General features: G+C 52.2%; 1 protein-coding gene across 1 annotated transcript in view; it reads left to right on the forward strand.

Moving 5' to 3' along the window:
* Nucleotides 1-17,812, forward strand: part of TG (thyroglobulin) — a 239,796-nt gene that overhangs the window by 21,365 nt on the left and 200,619 nt on the right. The window contains exons 11-18 of the mRNA XM_021688468.1: nucleotides 2,438-2,677; nucleotides 5,663-5,800; nucleotides 6,171-6,248; nucleotides 6,820-6,932; nucleotides 8,923-9,025; nucleotides 10,013-10,213; nucleotides 13,833-14,045; nucleotides 15,574-15,728. Of these exons, the coding sequence (XP_021544143.1) occupies nucleotides 2,438-2,677; nucleotides 5,663-5,800; nucleotides 6,171-6,248; nucleotides 6,820-6,932; nucleotides 8,923-9,025; nucleotides 10,013-10,213; nucleotides 13,833-14,045; nucleotides 15,574-15,728 (1,241 nt within the window). The remainder of the gene's footprint in view (nucleotides 1-2,437; nucleotides 2,678-5,662; nucleotides 5,801-6,170; nucleotides 6,249-6,819; nucleotides 6,933-8,922; nucleotides 9,026-10,012; nucleotides 10,214-13,832; nucleotides 14,046-15,573; nucleotides 15,729-17,812) is intronic.

Here is a 17,812-nt window from a genome sequence, read left to right on the forward strand (position 1 = left end):
TCTCCAGATTCCCCAGGAGGCTCTGATGCCCCCGAACGCTTGAGAAGGGCTGGCCTAGAGGACACAGTGATGGTTTTACTAGGGTCTTCTGCCCTGTTTCTATCACCTACTACTCTGTGGCCAGAGTCACAACCTTGGTTTAATCAGTAAGGTCTGAGTTAGGATGAATAACTCCCTCAAAGGTTGTTGTGAGCCTTGTAAAACGTAATCGATGTAAAGTGCCAGGTCTGGTGCATAGAAAGTCCTTCCTAAATGGCTGTATTCATGCAACTGACAGTAAGTAATAGAGTGACCAATGACCTTCCTACCCATAAGCAGGGGAGATCGCTCCTGCCTCCGGGGGCATGAGGTCAGCTCCGGTCCATATCATAATCCCCAGCCTGTTTGAAATTTTGCTTTCTTTATTTAATATGCAATTCTAGACAACTACTGTATCCATGGTGCTGTATGATGGGAAGACAATCCTAAGAAAGGCGTGGTGTTTGCTCTCAGGGCCTCAAAGACCAGTGGGGGAAACTGACATGTCATCATGTAAATAATAAACAGAAATGCTAGAGGTATGAACACAGAAAACCAGTGGAGGATATTCCGAGAGACTGGGGCTACTCACTGGTTAGGGAATTGGGTAAAGATTTGCATGTCATCAGCTTCTGGATTGTGAAGGATGTTTGCCCAGCCAAAAATGGGTGGCGGGCCCTTCCTGATAGAGGAAATAATATGTGCCAGGTCAAGGCAGGTAAAAAGCTCTGCTTTGTTGGGAATGGGGTGGGGAAAAGCTCAGTGTGGTAGGAAGGGAGGGGACTTGGGAGAGAGTGATGGAAGAAGAAGGTAAAGGTAAATTTGGGCCAGATTTTAAAAGCTTTTATGTGTCAAAAAAATTCTTATGTGTCCAGTTACAGAATTTTCATTCTTTTCTGGAAGAAATGGATAGCAAGCATAGATTTCTAAATGGGAGTTTTCACTTCAGGGACTCCTCATCCCTGGGATTGATAGAATAGATTATTTGATTAAGAACATCCACAGAAAACAATGTCTTCAAATTCCAGAAGTTGAGGGTTTCTGCTGATTCTGTGCTGTCAAAAGAACCCACTGATCACTTTCACTGATGAATTCACAAAGTGATTGGTTGTGAATAAATATGGCCAGTGTGACTTTTGTTAAGAGTGACAATTTCAAAGACAACATGTGCCAGACACTGTGCCAAGTTCTTCAGCTGCAACACCTCATAGAATAATTATAAAAACCCTGTGAGAAAGATGTCATAATCATCCCCATTTCACAGATCACCAGACTGAAGCTCAGAAGAGTTAAGCACATTATACAAAATTGCACAGCTAATAAGTGATAAAGCTGACATTTGAATCCATGCTCTGAGAGCCATGCTTTTTTCTCTTCGCAAGAATAATTCTCTACTGGGGCGCCTGGGTGGCTCAGTTGGTTAAGCGACTGCCTTCGGCTCAGGTCATGATCCTGGAGTCCCGGAGTTGAGTCCCACATTGGGCTCCCTGCTCGGCAGGGAGTCTGCTTCTCCCTCTGACCCTCCTCCCTCTTACTCCCTCTCATGCTCTCTGTCTCTCGTTCTCTCTCTTGCAAATAAATAAAATCTTAAAAAAAAAAAAAAAAGAATAATTCTCTACTAACCTACAGGGTTTCCCTTCAACTCTTGATATCCATCCATCCATCCATCCATCCAAACATCCATCCATCCATCCATCCATCCATGTCTGTCCATCCTTCCACTGAGGCAGTTCGTCAAGATCTCTGGTTCTAGAGTCATACTGACTAGACTAGAATTCTGAATTAACTACTTGCTAGCTAGGCTGGAGCCTTCATGACTTTGCTGATGGGGCATATGATCCAAAGGGTTTGAGGACCAGGGGTTCGGAGCCTTGACCTTCCAGGTGTGGTTCAGCAGCATTACCATCACTTTGCAAAGTTGTTAGAAATTTGGAATCTTGGATCCCACCTGCTGAATTGACACCTGCCTCTCTCCAGATTCCCCAGGAGGCTCTGATGCCCCTGAAAGCTTGAGAAGGGCTGGCCTAGAGGACACAGTACTGGTTCTACTAGGGTTTTCAGCCCTGTTTCTATCACCTATTACTCTGTGGCCAGAGTCACATGCCTCAGCTTCTCATCTGTAAGACCCGGATACTATCTTATTGGGCTGTTGTATAGATTAAGTTAGATTGTCTGTGTAAATGTACTTAGTATAACATCTGGTGTGGAGTAGACATTAGCTATTGCTCAACTTCTTACATAGCATGTCCTCTGTAAAAGGCGAGTGAGTGAAATTGTGGAGATGAAACAGAAGGAACATTCCAGGCTATAAAAAGAGCTGGGTGAAGGAAACAGCTGTGACAGACATGTGTGCATATTTATATGCACACGTACCTCAGAGGGAGCGAAGTGTCCAGCCATGATGTCTTTATTCCCCCAGGTCCTGGCTCTTGTGAGAAGGTGAAGCTTCATGTCCTGCAGTTCATTAAGGAAACGGAAGAGATTGTCTTGGCTTCCAACAGTTCTTGGTTCCCTCTGGGAGAGAGTTTCCTAGCGGCCAAAGGAATCCGGCTGACCGACAAGGAGCTCTCCCTTCCTCAACACTCTCCATCCCGGGAGACTTTCACAGAGAAGTTTCTGAGTGGGGACGATTATGCCATTCGTCTGGCAGCTCAGTCTAGTGAGTGTCATGCACTTCTGGCTTCTTGTTCCAGCTCGTTGGGGAGGCAAGGGCTTGAGTTGGCTGCTCTTCAGTCCTCCTCCAGACTTTGTGGCCCCGGTTTTCCCAGGCCTGCGGGTCCCTGGGAAAGAAAAGACAAAGTGGTTTTGTATACCAGTCAAAGCTGGCACGATGCGCATCTCTCCAGTATATGCCCGAATCCACCAGCACAGCCACTTGGGGGCAGGTCTCCACATCTTGTATTGCAGATGGTGCCCACAACCCACCATGCAGCCAAACATTCTTGCTAGAATGTGAGGGGACCCAGCCCGAAATGCTCGTGTTCTGTTCTGAGGCTTCCCTCTACTTCTCTGGGGGGAACAGGAGTTCCATGAGATCAGTGCCGTACTCACCATCTGTGATTCCTTTCAAATGCAGAGACTGGGGTTCAGTCACATGCTCAAGTTAACCCAATGAATAGCTAGCAGAGCCTGGATGGTCTGGGCCCCGAGCCTCTGTTCCCTGCCTGGCTGATCCCTGGTGCCCAGAGACTGGGGCTGTCTCATCCCAGAGCCCCTGCTCTTCCTGCACCACCCACAGCCAATTTGGCAGGAGGGTCCGACCCCTCTCCCAGGTCTCTTATGACTCCACACCAACTGGACAGGGACAAACACTGCCTCTACTGCAAGCATCCTGAGTTCCCCACTCCTTGTCAGATGATCTCGGTGGATTCCCTATCTGGGATTCTCTGGGCTTGGGTCACACAACAGCAAAGTGGTGCTCCCCTTGACGATACCCATGCCAAGACGAGAGCCCCCCCACTCCTGCAGGCCAAGGCCTCCCTGCTTCTCCCCTCAGGGATGTCTGCTGCTGCCGCCTGGGGTGTCCGGACCCCAGTGAGAATCTCCCAGGCGCCATCTTTGTTTCCTGCCTCACTGCCATGCCCCTTGTCCCTTCTGGGAGCATGAAGCACCACATCTTGTTCATCTTTATATCACAGGGCCCAGCACAGTGCATGACTGACACAGAGCAGGAGCCTGGTACATGTTGCTAAACCATCCTTCTTGCTTCTTTTGCCCCCGATCTCTTTCTCTTCCCTCCCCTCCCCACCTCTTCCCCACACTCAGACACTTCTTGTCTCTGTTCCTCAGAGACATGGGGATTTCTGCTTTTGGCAAGAAACCGGTTGTTTTCCATTTTGTCTCTGGACAAGATTTGATGTCATCAGAGGGATCTGTGGGATTGATGCTCCTGCGGTTGTGAGCATTGGTTAGGGAGGGGACTTGAGAGGAAGGAGAGAAGTATTTCTTGGTGCCATAGAGATTTAGTCATTGAATGGCACAATGGCATTTTCTTCAGAAGTCAAGTTAAGGAAGTTCCCCTCCACCTAGCAACACGCTCTGACTTTGCATGCTGAGGCGGTAATGAAAAGAGGAAGGTCCATAGAGAAGGACCAGGGGTGCTCATTTCTCTCGAATCCTTCAAGATGAGAGGAGGTGTCTCTAATCCTGCAAAGGAGAGGAAGCTCTTTGTGTGTAGACCCGCAGGGTCTGGGGATTGAGAGCCCAGGACCAAGAGAGATGAAGGGTCATGGAGGGTCTTTGGCCAACAACACATGGTCGCAGTGTCCTTGGGCTTAAGGAGGGTGAGGGAGGGACACAGGCATGAGCTTGGTGCTCAAGATCTTTTGATGTAAATGTCACACTTACCCTATTGGGTAAGTATTAGAGCCATTTCATCGTTGGGGAAACTGTGGCTCAGAGAGGTTAGACAACTTGCTCATGACCGATAAGATCACTCATGATAACCCAGAGGTGCTGGGCCAGGATTCAGGCTGAGGCTCGTCAGACTCATGAGTCCTGTCTCGCACACCAGGCCAGTTTTTGGGGTCCTGGTCTCCTCGTGGGGTTCTGACCGTGGGCTGCTGGTGTCTCCTTGGGAGCGGCGAGCCCATCTCTGAGGGGAGCAAGTCGGGAGATGTGCTCCAATGTGAGGCTGGCCTCTGCTCACTGGGCTGCCCCGGATGTGACCCTGTGGCTGCACCCCTTCCCACCCCACGAGCCCACCCTGAGCACCAGCAGGAGTGGAGAGGTGGTTGAGGAAGTAGGACTTGAGAAAGGGTCTGGGGGACAGTTCCTGGCTACTTAGGAGGAAGATGATGCTGGGGGCAGATCAGACTGGGGCGGGAGAGCTGTGAGCCCCAGTAACACGTACAATATCTAGTCGGTCCTAGTGGGGAGTGCGGCGGGGGAAGCCAGGCAGGCAGGGGACACCAAGCGCAGAGGACGGTGCCATCTGAAGGCAGGGTGACCCTCTGTACATCCCATAGCCTGCCCCGCTGAGCCTCTTCCCGCACCTTGGTGTGACAGCGCGGACTGCCTGGGCTGTTGTGAAGACCAGATTGGATTTTGTGGGGAACAAAGCCTCGGAAGGCGCTAAAGCACTAGATTGAGGGGCTTGGCAGGGAGGGCACGGGGCAGGTTGTCACACTCTGACTTCTTGTGTGCAGAGCCCATCCCTCTGCTTCCCACTGTGAGCCTGGGGTAAGCAGCATCACCTGTGCCTCAGTTTACCACCGTCAGATGGGATGTTGTCACCTCTTGTAGAGGGTTGCCATGAGGCTCCCGTTGGCTCAAACATATTTAGATCATGCCTGGCACGTAGTAAGTGTTCCATAAATGCCATCTCCGGTCACCGCTGTCTCACACGTCTGAGGGCACGCCGCTGACCGAATCGGCGCCCTCCGAAAGCGATTCCGGGAGGACAACAGTGAGTGCTTCACACCGCTGCCCCCTTTTTATTTTTAAAGGACAACCTGGTGAGCGCCGATCCGCTTTGAAGGCGCCTCTGCCGGACTCCGGGTGGCAGTGTTTGTCACGTCCAATAAGACGGCCTCCTTATGTTGGCACGAGGGCGTGCGTGGCTGTTGTCAGCCACAGAGCCGGCACTGCCGAGGCCCTTCCAGGTTGGAGCTCACCTTGCTGCCCCCCTCTCTCCCGACTGCAGCCCTTGACTTCTATCAAAGACGCAGCTTTGTCCTGGGGGATTCTACACGCGCGGCCGCCCTTCTGCGGCCCGGCCCCTACGTGCCCCAGTGCGATGCGTGGGGAGGCTGGGAGACTGTGCAGTGCCATGCTGGGACCGGTGAGCGGGGATGGGCCCCCCTGGGGTGGGGGGGTGGAGTGACACCCTCTTTGTCACTGAGAGCAAAGGGCTTTGTGCTGGGATTGGTGAGCTGCACTCTAGGCCCCTCTTTGGCAGCTGATGGCAAATCCCTTAGTATCTCTGGACTTCGGTTTTCCCATCTGTACAATGGGAGTTGTGACCTGCCAGCCCGAAGGTCCAGGGACGCGTTGCGGGAGGGAGCGGGGTGTGTGATTGTGGACAGTGGTGGGCAGCGGGGAGTAGATGCAGGACTTGCTGGTACCGCTGTGAATGCAGAGAAGGAAAGTTGTTTGGGGGCATGTGCATGGGGGGTGCACTTCCTAAACTTGTGAGCCTGGCTCTTTCCTAGGCTACTGCTGGTGTGTGGACGGGAAGGGAGAATACGTCCCCACCTCGCTGACTGCCCGCTCCCCACAGATCCCCCAGTGTAAGTGAAGCCCCAGGAGCTCCCTCCCCGGCCCCTGGTGGTGGGCACTCTAGGCCGGTGGTACAGCTGTTGTTACCCAACCTAGGGATGCTCGTGGGTCAGCCCCTGAAGCGTTCAGACCAGCCCCCGAGGGCAGCCAGGCCACATTTTCCCACACCCCCAAGCCTGGAAGTCCCTCTTGGCTGAGGCTGATCTGGGCACCTAGCTTCCTAGGTGGAGATAGTCACCGACCATGGAGAAAAAGCCCGGAGTCCCCTTCCTCCCACCTGCTCCGGGGACACGTTCATCCACTTCCATAGTCTGACTGCCTGACAACCATCCCACAGCTGCCCCGGAAGCCAGCCTCCCTCCTGGGGCTCGGACCCATGTCACCAAGGCCCACATCACATCTCAAGGATGACACCCCCCCCACCCCGGTCTCTGTCCCTGAACCGTGGCCTGCTTCTCCTCTGAGGTTCCAGCTGTCCGTGCAGGGCACCTCCATCTACCCTGATGCAGGACCTGCCTGGGCTCCCCGCTCTCCCCCGGGGACCCACGGCCGGTCAGTTAAGAGTTTCACTCTCTCTCTCAGGCCCCACCGCCTGTGAGACATCTCAAGCCAGTGGGCTGCTTTCCAGTTGGAAACAGGCTGCATCCCAGGGAAACCCATCTCCAAAAGACCTGTTCATCCCCACCTGCCTAGAGGTAAGGCTCTGAAGGCCCAGGAGGGTTTGAGGTGGGAGCCAGAACTTTCTCCCATACACTGAGGATGATTTTTCTAGTTTTCAATAAACTTGTTTTAGTTAAAAACTCACAGGTAGTTCTAGGCCTGGGCTTTCGTCTTCTCCCTGGCAGGCCCTGGCTGTGTGACCTTGGGCAATTTACTTACCTTCTCTGTGCTCCAGTTTGCTTTATTTGATCCTAAGATTGGGCCGCATTTTTATCCTACCTAGTGCGAGGATTGTTTTGAGGCCCTAAGGAAATACCTTCCATGAAAACTCTTTGCAAAATAATCTGCACTTAAATGCTTGCTGCTGTGCTTTTCCAAAGTCATCTTGGCTACATTGCTACACCCATCATATCTGTTTCTTAATATAAAGGGAAGACATTGTAATATTACTGTTCTCAGATTGCTGGATGATTGCAGGAATTGATGCAAAACCCCCAAAGAAAGGATTCTTGCTGGAGTCTTAACCGCTTACTTGCCGAGTGATGGCAGTCTCTGCTCAGCCCCCAGCGGTTTCTGGAAGCCAGATGAAATCAGCCATGTAGAAGTTAGTCAGACTACAAATCACTGAGCGGAATTTCCTTATTATTATTCTTTATTATTGTTGCTGTTGCTCGCCGTGGACATGGATTCCAGTTACTACTGAGTTTACAGAGAAATGAGCCTCTTTAGCTTTTCATCTTGGCTAACGACCCCCTCCTGCTGGAACAGGGAACCAGGGTACCAGTGTCAGCCCATGGAGAAGGAGAGGTAGAAGCCACAGCTTCTGTCAGAGGGAAGAGCGATTCTGAGCAGACTCTGATTAGGTGGTTTCTCAGCCTGCCTCCCGGGGAGGCCCCAGGTGCCGGGAACAGGACCCAAGCCTTCCACTGCCCCAACCGGATGGCTGTGCCTTTGACCCAACTCCCTAGGAGAAGTTCAATTAATGGCTAGAATGTTCTCAATTTTAAGCCTTTATCCTGTAAAATGTTCTCAAACCTTTGCTTGAATTTTACCTGCATAGTTTCCAAGCTATGGAACCAGGGTGTACACCTGACCTCTCTGGGCCTCTCTGTGCAGAAAGGGGACAGTAGGGTCCCTGCCTCCTAGGGAGTGAGTGATGCTCTGGGTGTGGGGGGATTGGCACAGAGTGGTCCTCATGCTTATGTTCCCTGTGAATGTTGGGTGCTATTACTCTCATTTCTTGCCCATGAACAAGGCCCAGCAGGGTATGAAATGGGAGGTGGCTAGCAGAAGCTCAGGGAAGCACTCAGTGACAGCCAGGAAGCTGGGCAGGCGGCTGGGTTTCTGCAGCCCTCCTGCTGGTTCTTACGCTTTTCTGTTCCAGATGTAGGAGACGTGACATTTTCTACCATCGAGAGCTCCTAGAAGGAGTGTGTGTGCAAGCATCAATCTAGTCCTACCTCCTTTTCCTTTTAGTGGGGAAACTGAGGCCCAGTGGATTGAAGGGCCTCGCTCTGTATTCCCCAGCTGGTCCCAGGACAGTCTGGGAGAGGAGGACCCAGCCATATATGGTCTGGATAGCTGCCTTCTACTGATTTCTTTATTCTCTGTTATAGATGTTACAGACTCCCTTTCTCCTAGGGATGCTTGTGGAAAATCATTTCTGGAACTGGGGGGGGAGCTTGGTGCAGGATAGTAGCTGGGCTTTGGGGCTGGATGGGTTTAGACCCAGCCCAGCTCTGCTGTTCTCCACCTATGGGATGATGCTCTGATGCTTCCCCTCTCTGAGGCTCAGTTTCCCTCACCCTAAAAGAAGAGAACTGTGGACCTGGCCTCATGGGGTGCTTGTAACCATCAATTCAAAGAACGTTCGTCAAGGGTCTGGAGCAGAATAGCATCTTCCTCTCTTTTTGGAGAAACCATCACCAGTAGTTTTGAAAGGAACATTCCGGACGTCTGCCCGCTGACCTGTGGACGATGCAACAGCATCTTCCCTGGGGTGACGTGCCCTCGGCTTTGTCTCAGACAGGAGAGTTTGCCAGGCTGCAGCAGTCGGAGGCCGGCAGCTGGTGTGTGGACCCGGCCTCGGGGGCGGGCATGCCACCCGGCACGAACAGCAGCGCCCCATGTGAGTAGTTGCCTCTTCCCCTGCCCCGGCCCCTGCCGTGAGCACTGGCTCCCCGTCCCAGGCCTGTGGAAGCCTTTCCCCTCACCAAGCCTCAGGTTCCTCATCTGTGAAATGGGAGCAGTATTCCCTCGCCCCAGTGGGTTCTTTGGCGGGGACTGGGCTGTGCTGTGTAAGCAAGGAGCGCAAGGGCCTATCTGGGGGCGCTAGCTGTGCATCGCCTCCGGCCTGGCCCTGCCGTCTGCTTTCCACGGTGAAGTCAAGGTGATGTCCCTCAAGTGCAAAGGTGCTGATGTCCCTCCTCTGCCTCCCCAGGGTCCTCAGGGCCCAGGCGCCTCACTGCGGCCCATCGGCCTGGGAGCGCGTGGCTCTGGCACGTTCCTTTGCTTCTCTTCTTTGTCCCGTGCCCTGCTCTCAGGACCCGGGTGCTATAAACTGTAGTCCGACTTTTCAAGAAGGAGGACGCTCTCCCCCCCCCCCCCGGGCCTTCACGTGTTCTGGGTCAGCCACCAGCACTACTTGTGGCCTCCCTGACTAATTCCTGCTCAGACCTCGCATCAGTCCCTCTGGGAGTCCTCGAGGCCTCCCTTCCAGAGCCAAGTGCAGTGATTCTGGCGGGCTCCCAGACTACCCTGCACGTCGTCCGTGCTCTCCTTAGCACTCTCCACTATAATCCGCCCCGCTCTTGTTAAAGCTCCTTAAAGGCTCTACGTTCTTTGAGAGCAGAGCATGTGCATGTGTGTATGTGTGTGTGTGTGTGTGTGTGTGTGTGTGTGTGTGTGTGTGTGTGTGTGTGTGGAGGGGGGTTACGGATCTGACCAAGGCCCAGTCTTTGCCCTGCCCTAGCCCACACCTCACTGGGAAGACAACCCCGGACCCTGGAGGGCCCAGCAGGTGGGTTTTGGCGGGTGGCGGTGGGTGGCAGTTGGGAGCGGTGGGTGGTGGCAGCTCTGTGGGCCAAGGGCCCATTTGGCTTGTCTTCGTGTCCAGGCCCGAGCCTCTGTGAAGTACTCTCGAGTGGGGTCCTGTCCAGGAGAGCCAGCTCAGGCTCTACCCCAGCCTGCAGGGCAGAGGACCGAGGATTTTCCCCTGTGCAGTGTGACCTGGCCCAGGGCAGCTGCTGGTGTGTCCTGGAGAGCGGAGACGAGGTGCCTGGGACCCGTGTGGCCGGGAGCCAGCTAGCCTGTGAGAGTAAGCTGGGACCCCTGGAGGGGCTTCCTGGGCTGGTGTGTAGGGGGTGCTGCTCATCTCTTCCTTTACTCAGACTGGGAAGGACCCCGAAGGCACCAGAAGACTGGGGGCCGGAGGGGAGATGGGGAGGGGCTGGAGGGATGGGCTTGCAGTTGATTCTCATGATGCCAAAACTTGTGTCTACTTCCAAAAAGTGCTCAGCCTTGGAGCTGAAGTCCAGGAGAGTCTGTACAGGGATCCCCAGCGTTGGCAACTCAGAAGCTGGGGTGCTAGCCTGCTGGGGGTTCCGGGTCTTGGTCTCCCCATCCTCGAGTGGGGAAGGGGGCCTGATGGCAGGATCTCAGTGGGATGGGTCCATCCCAGCTGGGAGGCTTCAGAAATTTGTGGAGGCGTTGACTTATTTTTAGTTTTAGTTAAAAAAATTGTTTTGGTATCAAATATTGAAATATCTATCAGATAACTATATATTAGAATATTAAAACACATGATTACAGATTAAAATATATTACTTGATTCTCAATTACTTACCTTTTATTTCTCCTATACGCTCAAGTCACAGGACATTATGGTCATTTTAAAATTTATATGAGCAAGTAGGTTAGACTCTCTGTGAATTCCGTTTCAGGACAGTAAAGAAGATGCTGCAAAATATTTATTGCAAATTAGGGCATTGAATCTGGTGGGATCGAGAAATACTGTGCTGTGATTCTGATTTCATGGCAGTTGCCTTTCCTTAGCTGCCTGTATTGATTTATTGCTTTATTTTAAAATTTCGTAGTCTGTCAGCAACATTCTGGAGCTGGGGAGACATTTCGTTAGGCCTAGTGGGTTCTATGTGTAAAAGGAATTGCTGTGGATTTGTAAATGTATCTTTATATTTGGAAGGAGATGGGGAGGCTGCAAAAGCAGGGTGGGAGGAAGAGCTGCTCCCTCTCTTTGTGGGACTCCTTCCCTTTTGTCTCTTCCCCCTCCTGTGGTGTGCCCATGCCTTTCCCCACACGCCTTTCCTCCCGAACTCTGGGGTGCTCCTTTGTCCAGGGCCTGGACAAGGCAGGACCCTGTCATGCTCATCTCTGGGGCCCTGAGCAGCTGTCACCAAGCAGGAAACGTGGAAGGTGCCCTATGGGTATTTATAGGCAGAACTCCTTGCCGTGGCCTTCCCCCAGAGGTGCGGTGTCGGCCTTAGTAAGGGTGGAAACGGGTCAGCATCCAGCTTCCTCGGCATCTAACAGTGGCCCTCACTGTCTGGCACCAAGGACATAGACCGATGTGTCTCATCCAGGAGCAGTCCGGGAGCACAGCTCCTATAAGGTTTGGGAAGACTCTGTGTGACATGGCCTTGCCAGATTCCAGGATAGGAGCGCCTGTGTACAGAGATTTATCCGCTAAAAGGTGCTTTTCACATCTCTTAGCTCAGTTTTGCCTCCCAACAATGCGGATAAATAGAACGGTCCCATCTCCCCACATTACGGAGGACAAAACTGGGGCTCGGAGACGTTCATTAGCATGTCTGGAGTCACACATCTAGCAAGCAGGACAGCCAGCTTCAATGATAGAGGCTCTTCCTCCTGGTGTATCTGCAGAGCGTGGAGGAGAAAACCAGATGTGGGGGCCAGGCAGACTTGAATGTCAGCTCTTCCACTCCCTTGCTGGGTGACCTTGGGCTGGTCCCTTAACCTCTCTGGACCTCAGTTTCCCAGTCTGTGAAATGGACAGGGAACACTGTAGCAGTTTCTCGAGTGGTTGTTAAGATTCATTCACATAGTCCCTGTCAACTTCTCAGCCTGGTGGCTCAGAGCACAGCCTCGGGGGGGCCATGCCTGGCTCCTCCTGGCTGCCTTGGGACTTAGAGCAGAAAGGTTAACCTCCCCATGCTTCAGTGTCCTCACCTGTGGGGTGAAGGTAACAATAGTTCTCCTGCACAGAGTTGCTTTGAAGATAAAATCAGTTCCGGGGAAGCACTCAGGATAGCCCCAGCCCACAGTCACCGAGCTGTGTGTCCCTGGGCTGGTCACTTAGCTCCTCTGAGTCTCCATTTTCCCCATCGCTGGGATGACTTCTGCCTGAGTCAGAATAGAGGCGGGCCCTTGGAGATATCAGCGGGCCGCTATGTGTCAGTGTGGAGGGCTCCGAAGAAGATATGCTGATGGCAGGGAGCTCAGAGGAGAGGACAGCGGGGGGCCGGGGGGGGGGTGCGTTCCCATCTCTGAGCAGCACCAGGTAGGGGGAAGCGCAGCCCTTGTCTGCCGGGGTAGCAGTTAGATTCAAAGGACCCGTGCCCAAGCGTTGGCTCTGTCCCTCTGAATCCTCAAAATTCAGTTTCTTCATCTGTAAAGGGAGGATGATAATATCAGGGCTGCCTACTTCATGGGCTTATTTTGAGTAAGGTGCAATTAAATACTGAGCATGACAGAGTTTCACAAACTCGAAAATCCGTGGTAACAGTCAGATATGATGGTCATAGGAAGCTTACCCTTGTAGGGCGCCAAATGCTCCTTCTTTGTTCTGAAAGGGTTAATTCACATCCTAAAATTTTCAGTGCAGGCAGTAATGTAGTCTTCTTGCTGTTATTCATAATAGCGACCAACATTAATGACCTTTATTATGTTCCAGTAACTCCTCCAAGCTCTTTGCATGCCTTTATTCATTTTGATGCCCACCATCCTTAGGAGGTAGGCATCATTGCTCTCCTCGCCGTTTAAAGGGGGAGGAAACTGAGTCACAGGGAAGTTAGTTAACATGCTTAGGATGCTCAGCTAGGAAATGATTGAGCTGGGATTCAAAGCCCTGCAGGCTGGCCCCTGAGCCCTCAGGCTGACTCTCCCCATCCCCACAGACACATGCACTCGGTGAGAACCAACTAACTCACCAAGCCCACTGCTGATTACTGCAAAACCTCGGCCAGATGCCAGTGTTGGTATTAGAAAGAAGCCCGGGCTGTGCCCTGGAGGTCAGAATGGGTCATCCTCCCTCTTGGAGGCCCCCAAGTACCCTCGAGTCACATGTGGATCACAGCTGTCAAAACCAGACCCATGCATGCAGCTAGGCTCTGCTTGAGAGTCAGGTAATTAACTAAAACTCTGGTCAGGTATGAAAGTGTCCCACTGAGTGTGTCTGTCCTTTCATTTACTGGTTTACCCACTTATTTAGCATATATTCCCGGAGCTTGTGTTCTGGGGGAACAGAGGAGAGGCACCCCCTTTCCTGCCCTGGCTCCGTGTGGCGGGGAGACCAGAGTGCAGATGGTAAGTTTGGGAGGATTGACAACATGGAGGTGCACCCCAGGAGGCCTGAGAGCTTGCTATGTCCACCTCGGAGAGCCACACAGGGTGTTAGGAAGCAGGAGATGTTGAGCTGATAATGCGGGGTCAAAAAAGGACCCCTCTAGGCAGCTGGGCAGGCAGAGGGAAGGGCTTGGGCTGTGCAAGCAGGCTGTGCTCAGGGATGGACAGCCCTGTGGAGGCAGAGGGGCTGGAGGGGACAAGAGGGGAGAGGGAAGGGCGAGTCAGTGGGTCCTCAGGGACACTGAGAGCCCACTGCCGTTCAACACGTCGGGGAAGGGGAGAAGTCAGAGCCCCCTTGTGCGGCTAGCTCCCACGGTGGCCCTCTTTCCTTCCAGGCCCCCAGTGCCCACTGCCATTCAACACGTCGGATGTGGCTGGTGGAGTGATCCTGTGTGAGCGAGCCTCGGGCGCAGGAGGGGCCCCCGTCCAGCGGTGTCAGCTGCTGTGCCGCCCAGGCTATCGGAGCGCCCTCCAGCCAGGGCCGCTGGTCTGCAGCCTCGAGGAAGGACGCTGGGTGTCCCGGGCGCCCCAGCCCCAGGCCTGCCAGCGTGAGTCTGCCCAGCACCCTGCTTCTTCTCGGCGCTCAGGGCTGAGCACTTTCATTTTCCCCCGCCCAAGTGCAGCATTTCCACAATAAGCCAGGTGGCATCAGGAGCAGGAGAGAGAGGGCCCAAAGAAGCATGTTCTTCTAGAAGGCGCAGATGTGCTTCACAGACTCCTAGGGTTAAGCTTTATTTGGGGCTTCTCTGGAGCAATCTGTTCCTTGGGAGAACTGCCAGCATTATGGGCTTTCCTGGGATCTCTTGGATACAGGAGTAGAATCAGGAGGTAGGTGTTCCGATGGCCATATCGGTTACTGTGGTGTTGACAAGCTAGAGCTGTTTGTCTGGCCTCTGAGAGTGACGCTGACTCACGAACCTCTCTCCTGAGTCCGTCTGGGGTTCCACGGCTAATGCCTGGCAGAGCTGGGGCCTGGACCCTCCAGGGAGGCATCAGTTCTGATCGCTGTGGGTCTGGGCCCCCTGCATATCGGCAGAGATCCTCTCTCCTGCTCTCCCACTGAGCCTGCTTGCACGCCCATGTGGCTGTGAGGCAACTTTGAGCTCTGAGTTTATCTGCCTTGGCTGAGGCCGGCCACGGTTACTCACAGCCTGGCAAGGTAGGGGAAGATGCTGGGACCCGGTACTGCGTCCATCCAGGGCACTGGGAAGGGTGTTTGAGAGAGAGGCCCAGACCCTGGGACTGTCACAAGGCTCTGGGTGGCTGTCAGAAGACAGTATTTGTGGCAAAGATTTCTAGAATAGAAAATGTTATCCAGAGGGCACCTGGGTGACTCAGTTGGTTAAGCGTCTGATGCTTGATTTTGGCTCACGTCATGATCCCAGGGTGGTGGGATCAAGTCCCATGTTGGGCTCTGAACCGAGCATGGAGTCTACTTAGGATTCTCCCTCTCCCTGTGCCCCTCTCCCCCCCTAAAAAAATGTTTACCAGAAAAAGGTCAATATGAGTTGGACAAATAAATGGTCTGTCCCCTTGATGGTGACAAAGTGTCCTAAGCAGAAATTAAGACCAGGCTAGTCAAGACAGGATCTAGAGCAAGGCACTTGGGAGAAAAGGGGAATGGGTCTTGAGCTCTTAATGTTGTGTGCAGAGCCGCTGTGTATGACTCTGTAGGTTGTGCCCTGAACAATCTTAGAGTATGTCTTTCATATAGTCTATGGTGTCCCCTCTTAACTGGCAAAATCATATGTAGTGGCCCTGTATGAATGCAAGATAATATGGAAGATTTTCCAAGAAGAATGTCCAGGACCCCCAAAATGTAGAGCAGCCTGGTTTAGAAGCTGAGGCAGGACTGAGCTTGCCGTGAGGGTGCTAAGTAATTTCAGAGACAAGCCGCCATGCTGGGGAGTGTTTAGACTCTGAGGACGATAGTGCAAGATGGTAGTGCTTGTATGTTCTAAGCTAAATGAAGAAGGGTGATTTTTGCAGAGGAAAAAAAAAAAAAAAAACAAAGGAAAGAAAAGAATCCAAGTGGTCTGTTTCCCATGTCTGCTGACCTCCGGTGCTTGCGTGCAGGGCCCCAGCTGTGGCAGACCCTCCAGACCCAAGGGCACTTCCAGCTCCGTCTCCCACCAGGCAAGATGTGCAGCGCTGAGTACGCAGGCTTGCTGCTCGCTTTCCAGGTCTTCATATTAGACGAGCTGGTGGCCCGTGGCTTCTGTCAGATCCAGGTATGTGCCTGACCAAATTCTGCACGACTGAGGGCTTGGACTGGGCTCAGGGTCACGGTGGCGGAGGACCTCAGGGCCCCAATGAACCTAGGGTCCAACTCTCACTCATTTTACCAGTAGGCAAAGTGAGGTTCAGAATGAGAAAGTCCTTTGGCCAAGGCTGATCACATAGTGGTGCCGGTGGAATCCGTAATCATCGCTGGCCATTCTTTCTGCATAAAGCTGTCAAATCAGACGCGTGCTGAGCGCTCACGATGTGCCAGGCACGGCGTGTTGTTGGCGTGGATTAGCGATCCTCATGAGGATCCTATTATTCATCCAGTTTTGTGGATGAGGGGCAGGAAGCCTGGAGGGTTAACATAATTGTCCAGAGTTACACAGCTGGGGATGGTAGAGCCAGGCTGATGACATGGGGACAGAGCTGTGAACGCCCGCAGATTACTACCACCACCTGTGGAGGAAGGCTGGAGGAAGACTGAAATGCCAGGTGCACTCCCTGAACCACTGTGCCAGATGTGCCTTCGACAAACCTGCTAGAAGGCGTTATGGATCCTCCCTGGAAGGAGGATACTGCATGCCAGCAGACAGACCTAGTGCCGGGAATAATCAATATCAGAGTTTTTAGCTCTGTAATAGGCAAAGGCTTCTGTGATTTGAAATCACAAGTATTCACAGAGGGAGTCTTTAAAAGTCCCTCAATTTGGGGCACCTGGGTGGCTCAGTTGGTTAAGCATCTGACTCTTGATTTTGGCTCAGGGCATGATCTTAGGGTCCTGGGACCGAGCCTCGTGTTGGGCTCTGCGCTCGGCGGGGAGTCTGCTTGAGGATTCTCTCCCTCTTTCCTCTGCCCCTCTCCCTGCTCATGTGCATTCACTCTCTCTCTCTCTCAAATAAATCTTAAAAAAATGAAAGTCATTCAATTAAATAAGTTGTTCTGTTCAAAGCTTGGTAACTCATAGAGCAGCTCGGTTTTAACCCCTTATGCTAAGAATTTTGGAGAACATACATTTTCACAAAACCAAATACAGAGAGTCATGATTCTAAGACAAACAGAAACATAGACTGCCCCCCTTTTATCCAAAGAAATGTACTTGACAACACGAGTAGTAATATGTATTAATTACTGAGCCCAGGCTGTGTTCCTGGCACCAGACTAGAAGCTCTACTTTCCTTATCTCTAATTATTACAGCATCCTGTCAGTGAGCATCAGTAACCCTTGAGTTGTAAGTGTGTTAACTAAAGCCCACTGAGAGTAAGCAAGTTGCCCAAGATTTCACAGAGCTAAGTCCAAATCCATTTAGACTTTCATTACACCAAACTTGTTCGTTTGTTCCGTCCTTCCTTCATTCTCCCATTTAACAAATGTTTGCATGCCTATTACAGGCTAGGCATGGTTTTAGGCACTGAGGACTGTCAAAGATAAAACAAAGCCAGACACTAGTTAAATTGGTCAGGACAGATTTTAGTCAGTAATATACTAATGCAATAGAGAAAAGGAGTCCAGCATGATCAGGACTCAGCTTTGATTTGTGCCAGGGTAACTGGCCCCTCGTGTCCCTCAGAGGGAGTTTAGTAGCGCCTTGCTTCTGGGGTAGAGTTGAAGGGAGGGTAGAAGGAAGTCACAGAAGGTATGTTCTGGCACCTGGTGTGGGCTCAGCAAAGTTGGCTCCTGACTCTGTGTTCTTTTTTTTTTTTTGGTGGGGAGGGGGCACCTGGGTGGCTCAGTCTGTTAAGTGTCTGCCTTCGGCTCAGTTGTGATCCTGGGATCCTGCAATCGAGTCCAGAGTCGGGCTCCCTGCTCAGCAGGGAGTCTGTTTCTCCCTCTCCCTCTGCTCTTACCCTCTGCTTGTGCTTGCTCTTTCTCTCTCTCAAATAAACAAATAAATAACATCTTAAAAAATAGATGGGTATTAAGGAGGGCACGTACTGCATGGAGCACTGGGTGTTATATGAAAACAATTGATTGTGGATCACCACATCAAAAACTAATGATGTGTTGTATGGTGACTAACATAACATAATAAAATTTTTAAAAAATCTATCTATCTATCTATCTATCTATCTATCTATCTATCTATCTATC

The sequence above is a fragment of the Neomonachus schauinslandi genome, chromosome 4, assembly GCF_002201575.2.
Source record: "Neomonachus schauinslandi chromosome 4, ASM220157v2, whole genome shotgun sequence".
NCBI lineage: Eukaryota > Metazoa > Chordata > Mammalia > Carnivora > Phocidae > Neomonachus > Neomonachus schauinslandi.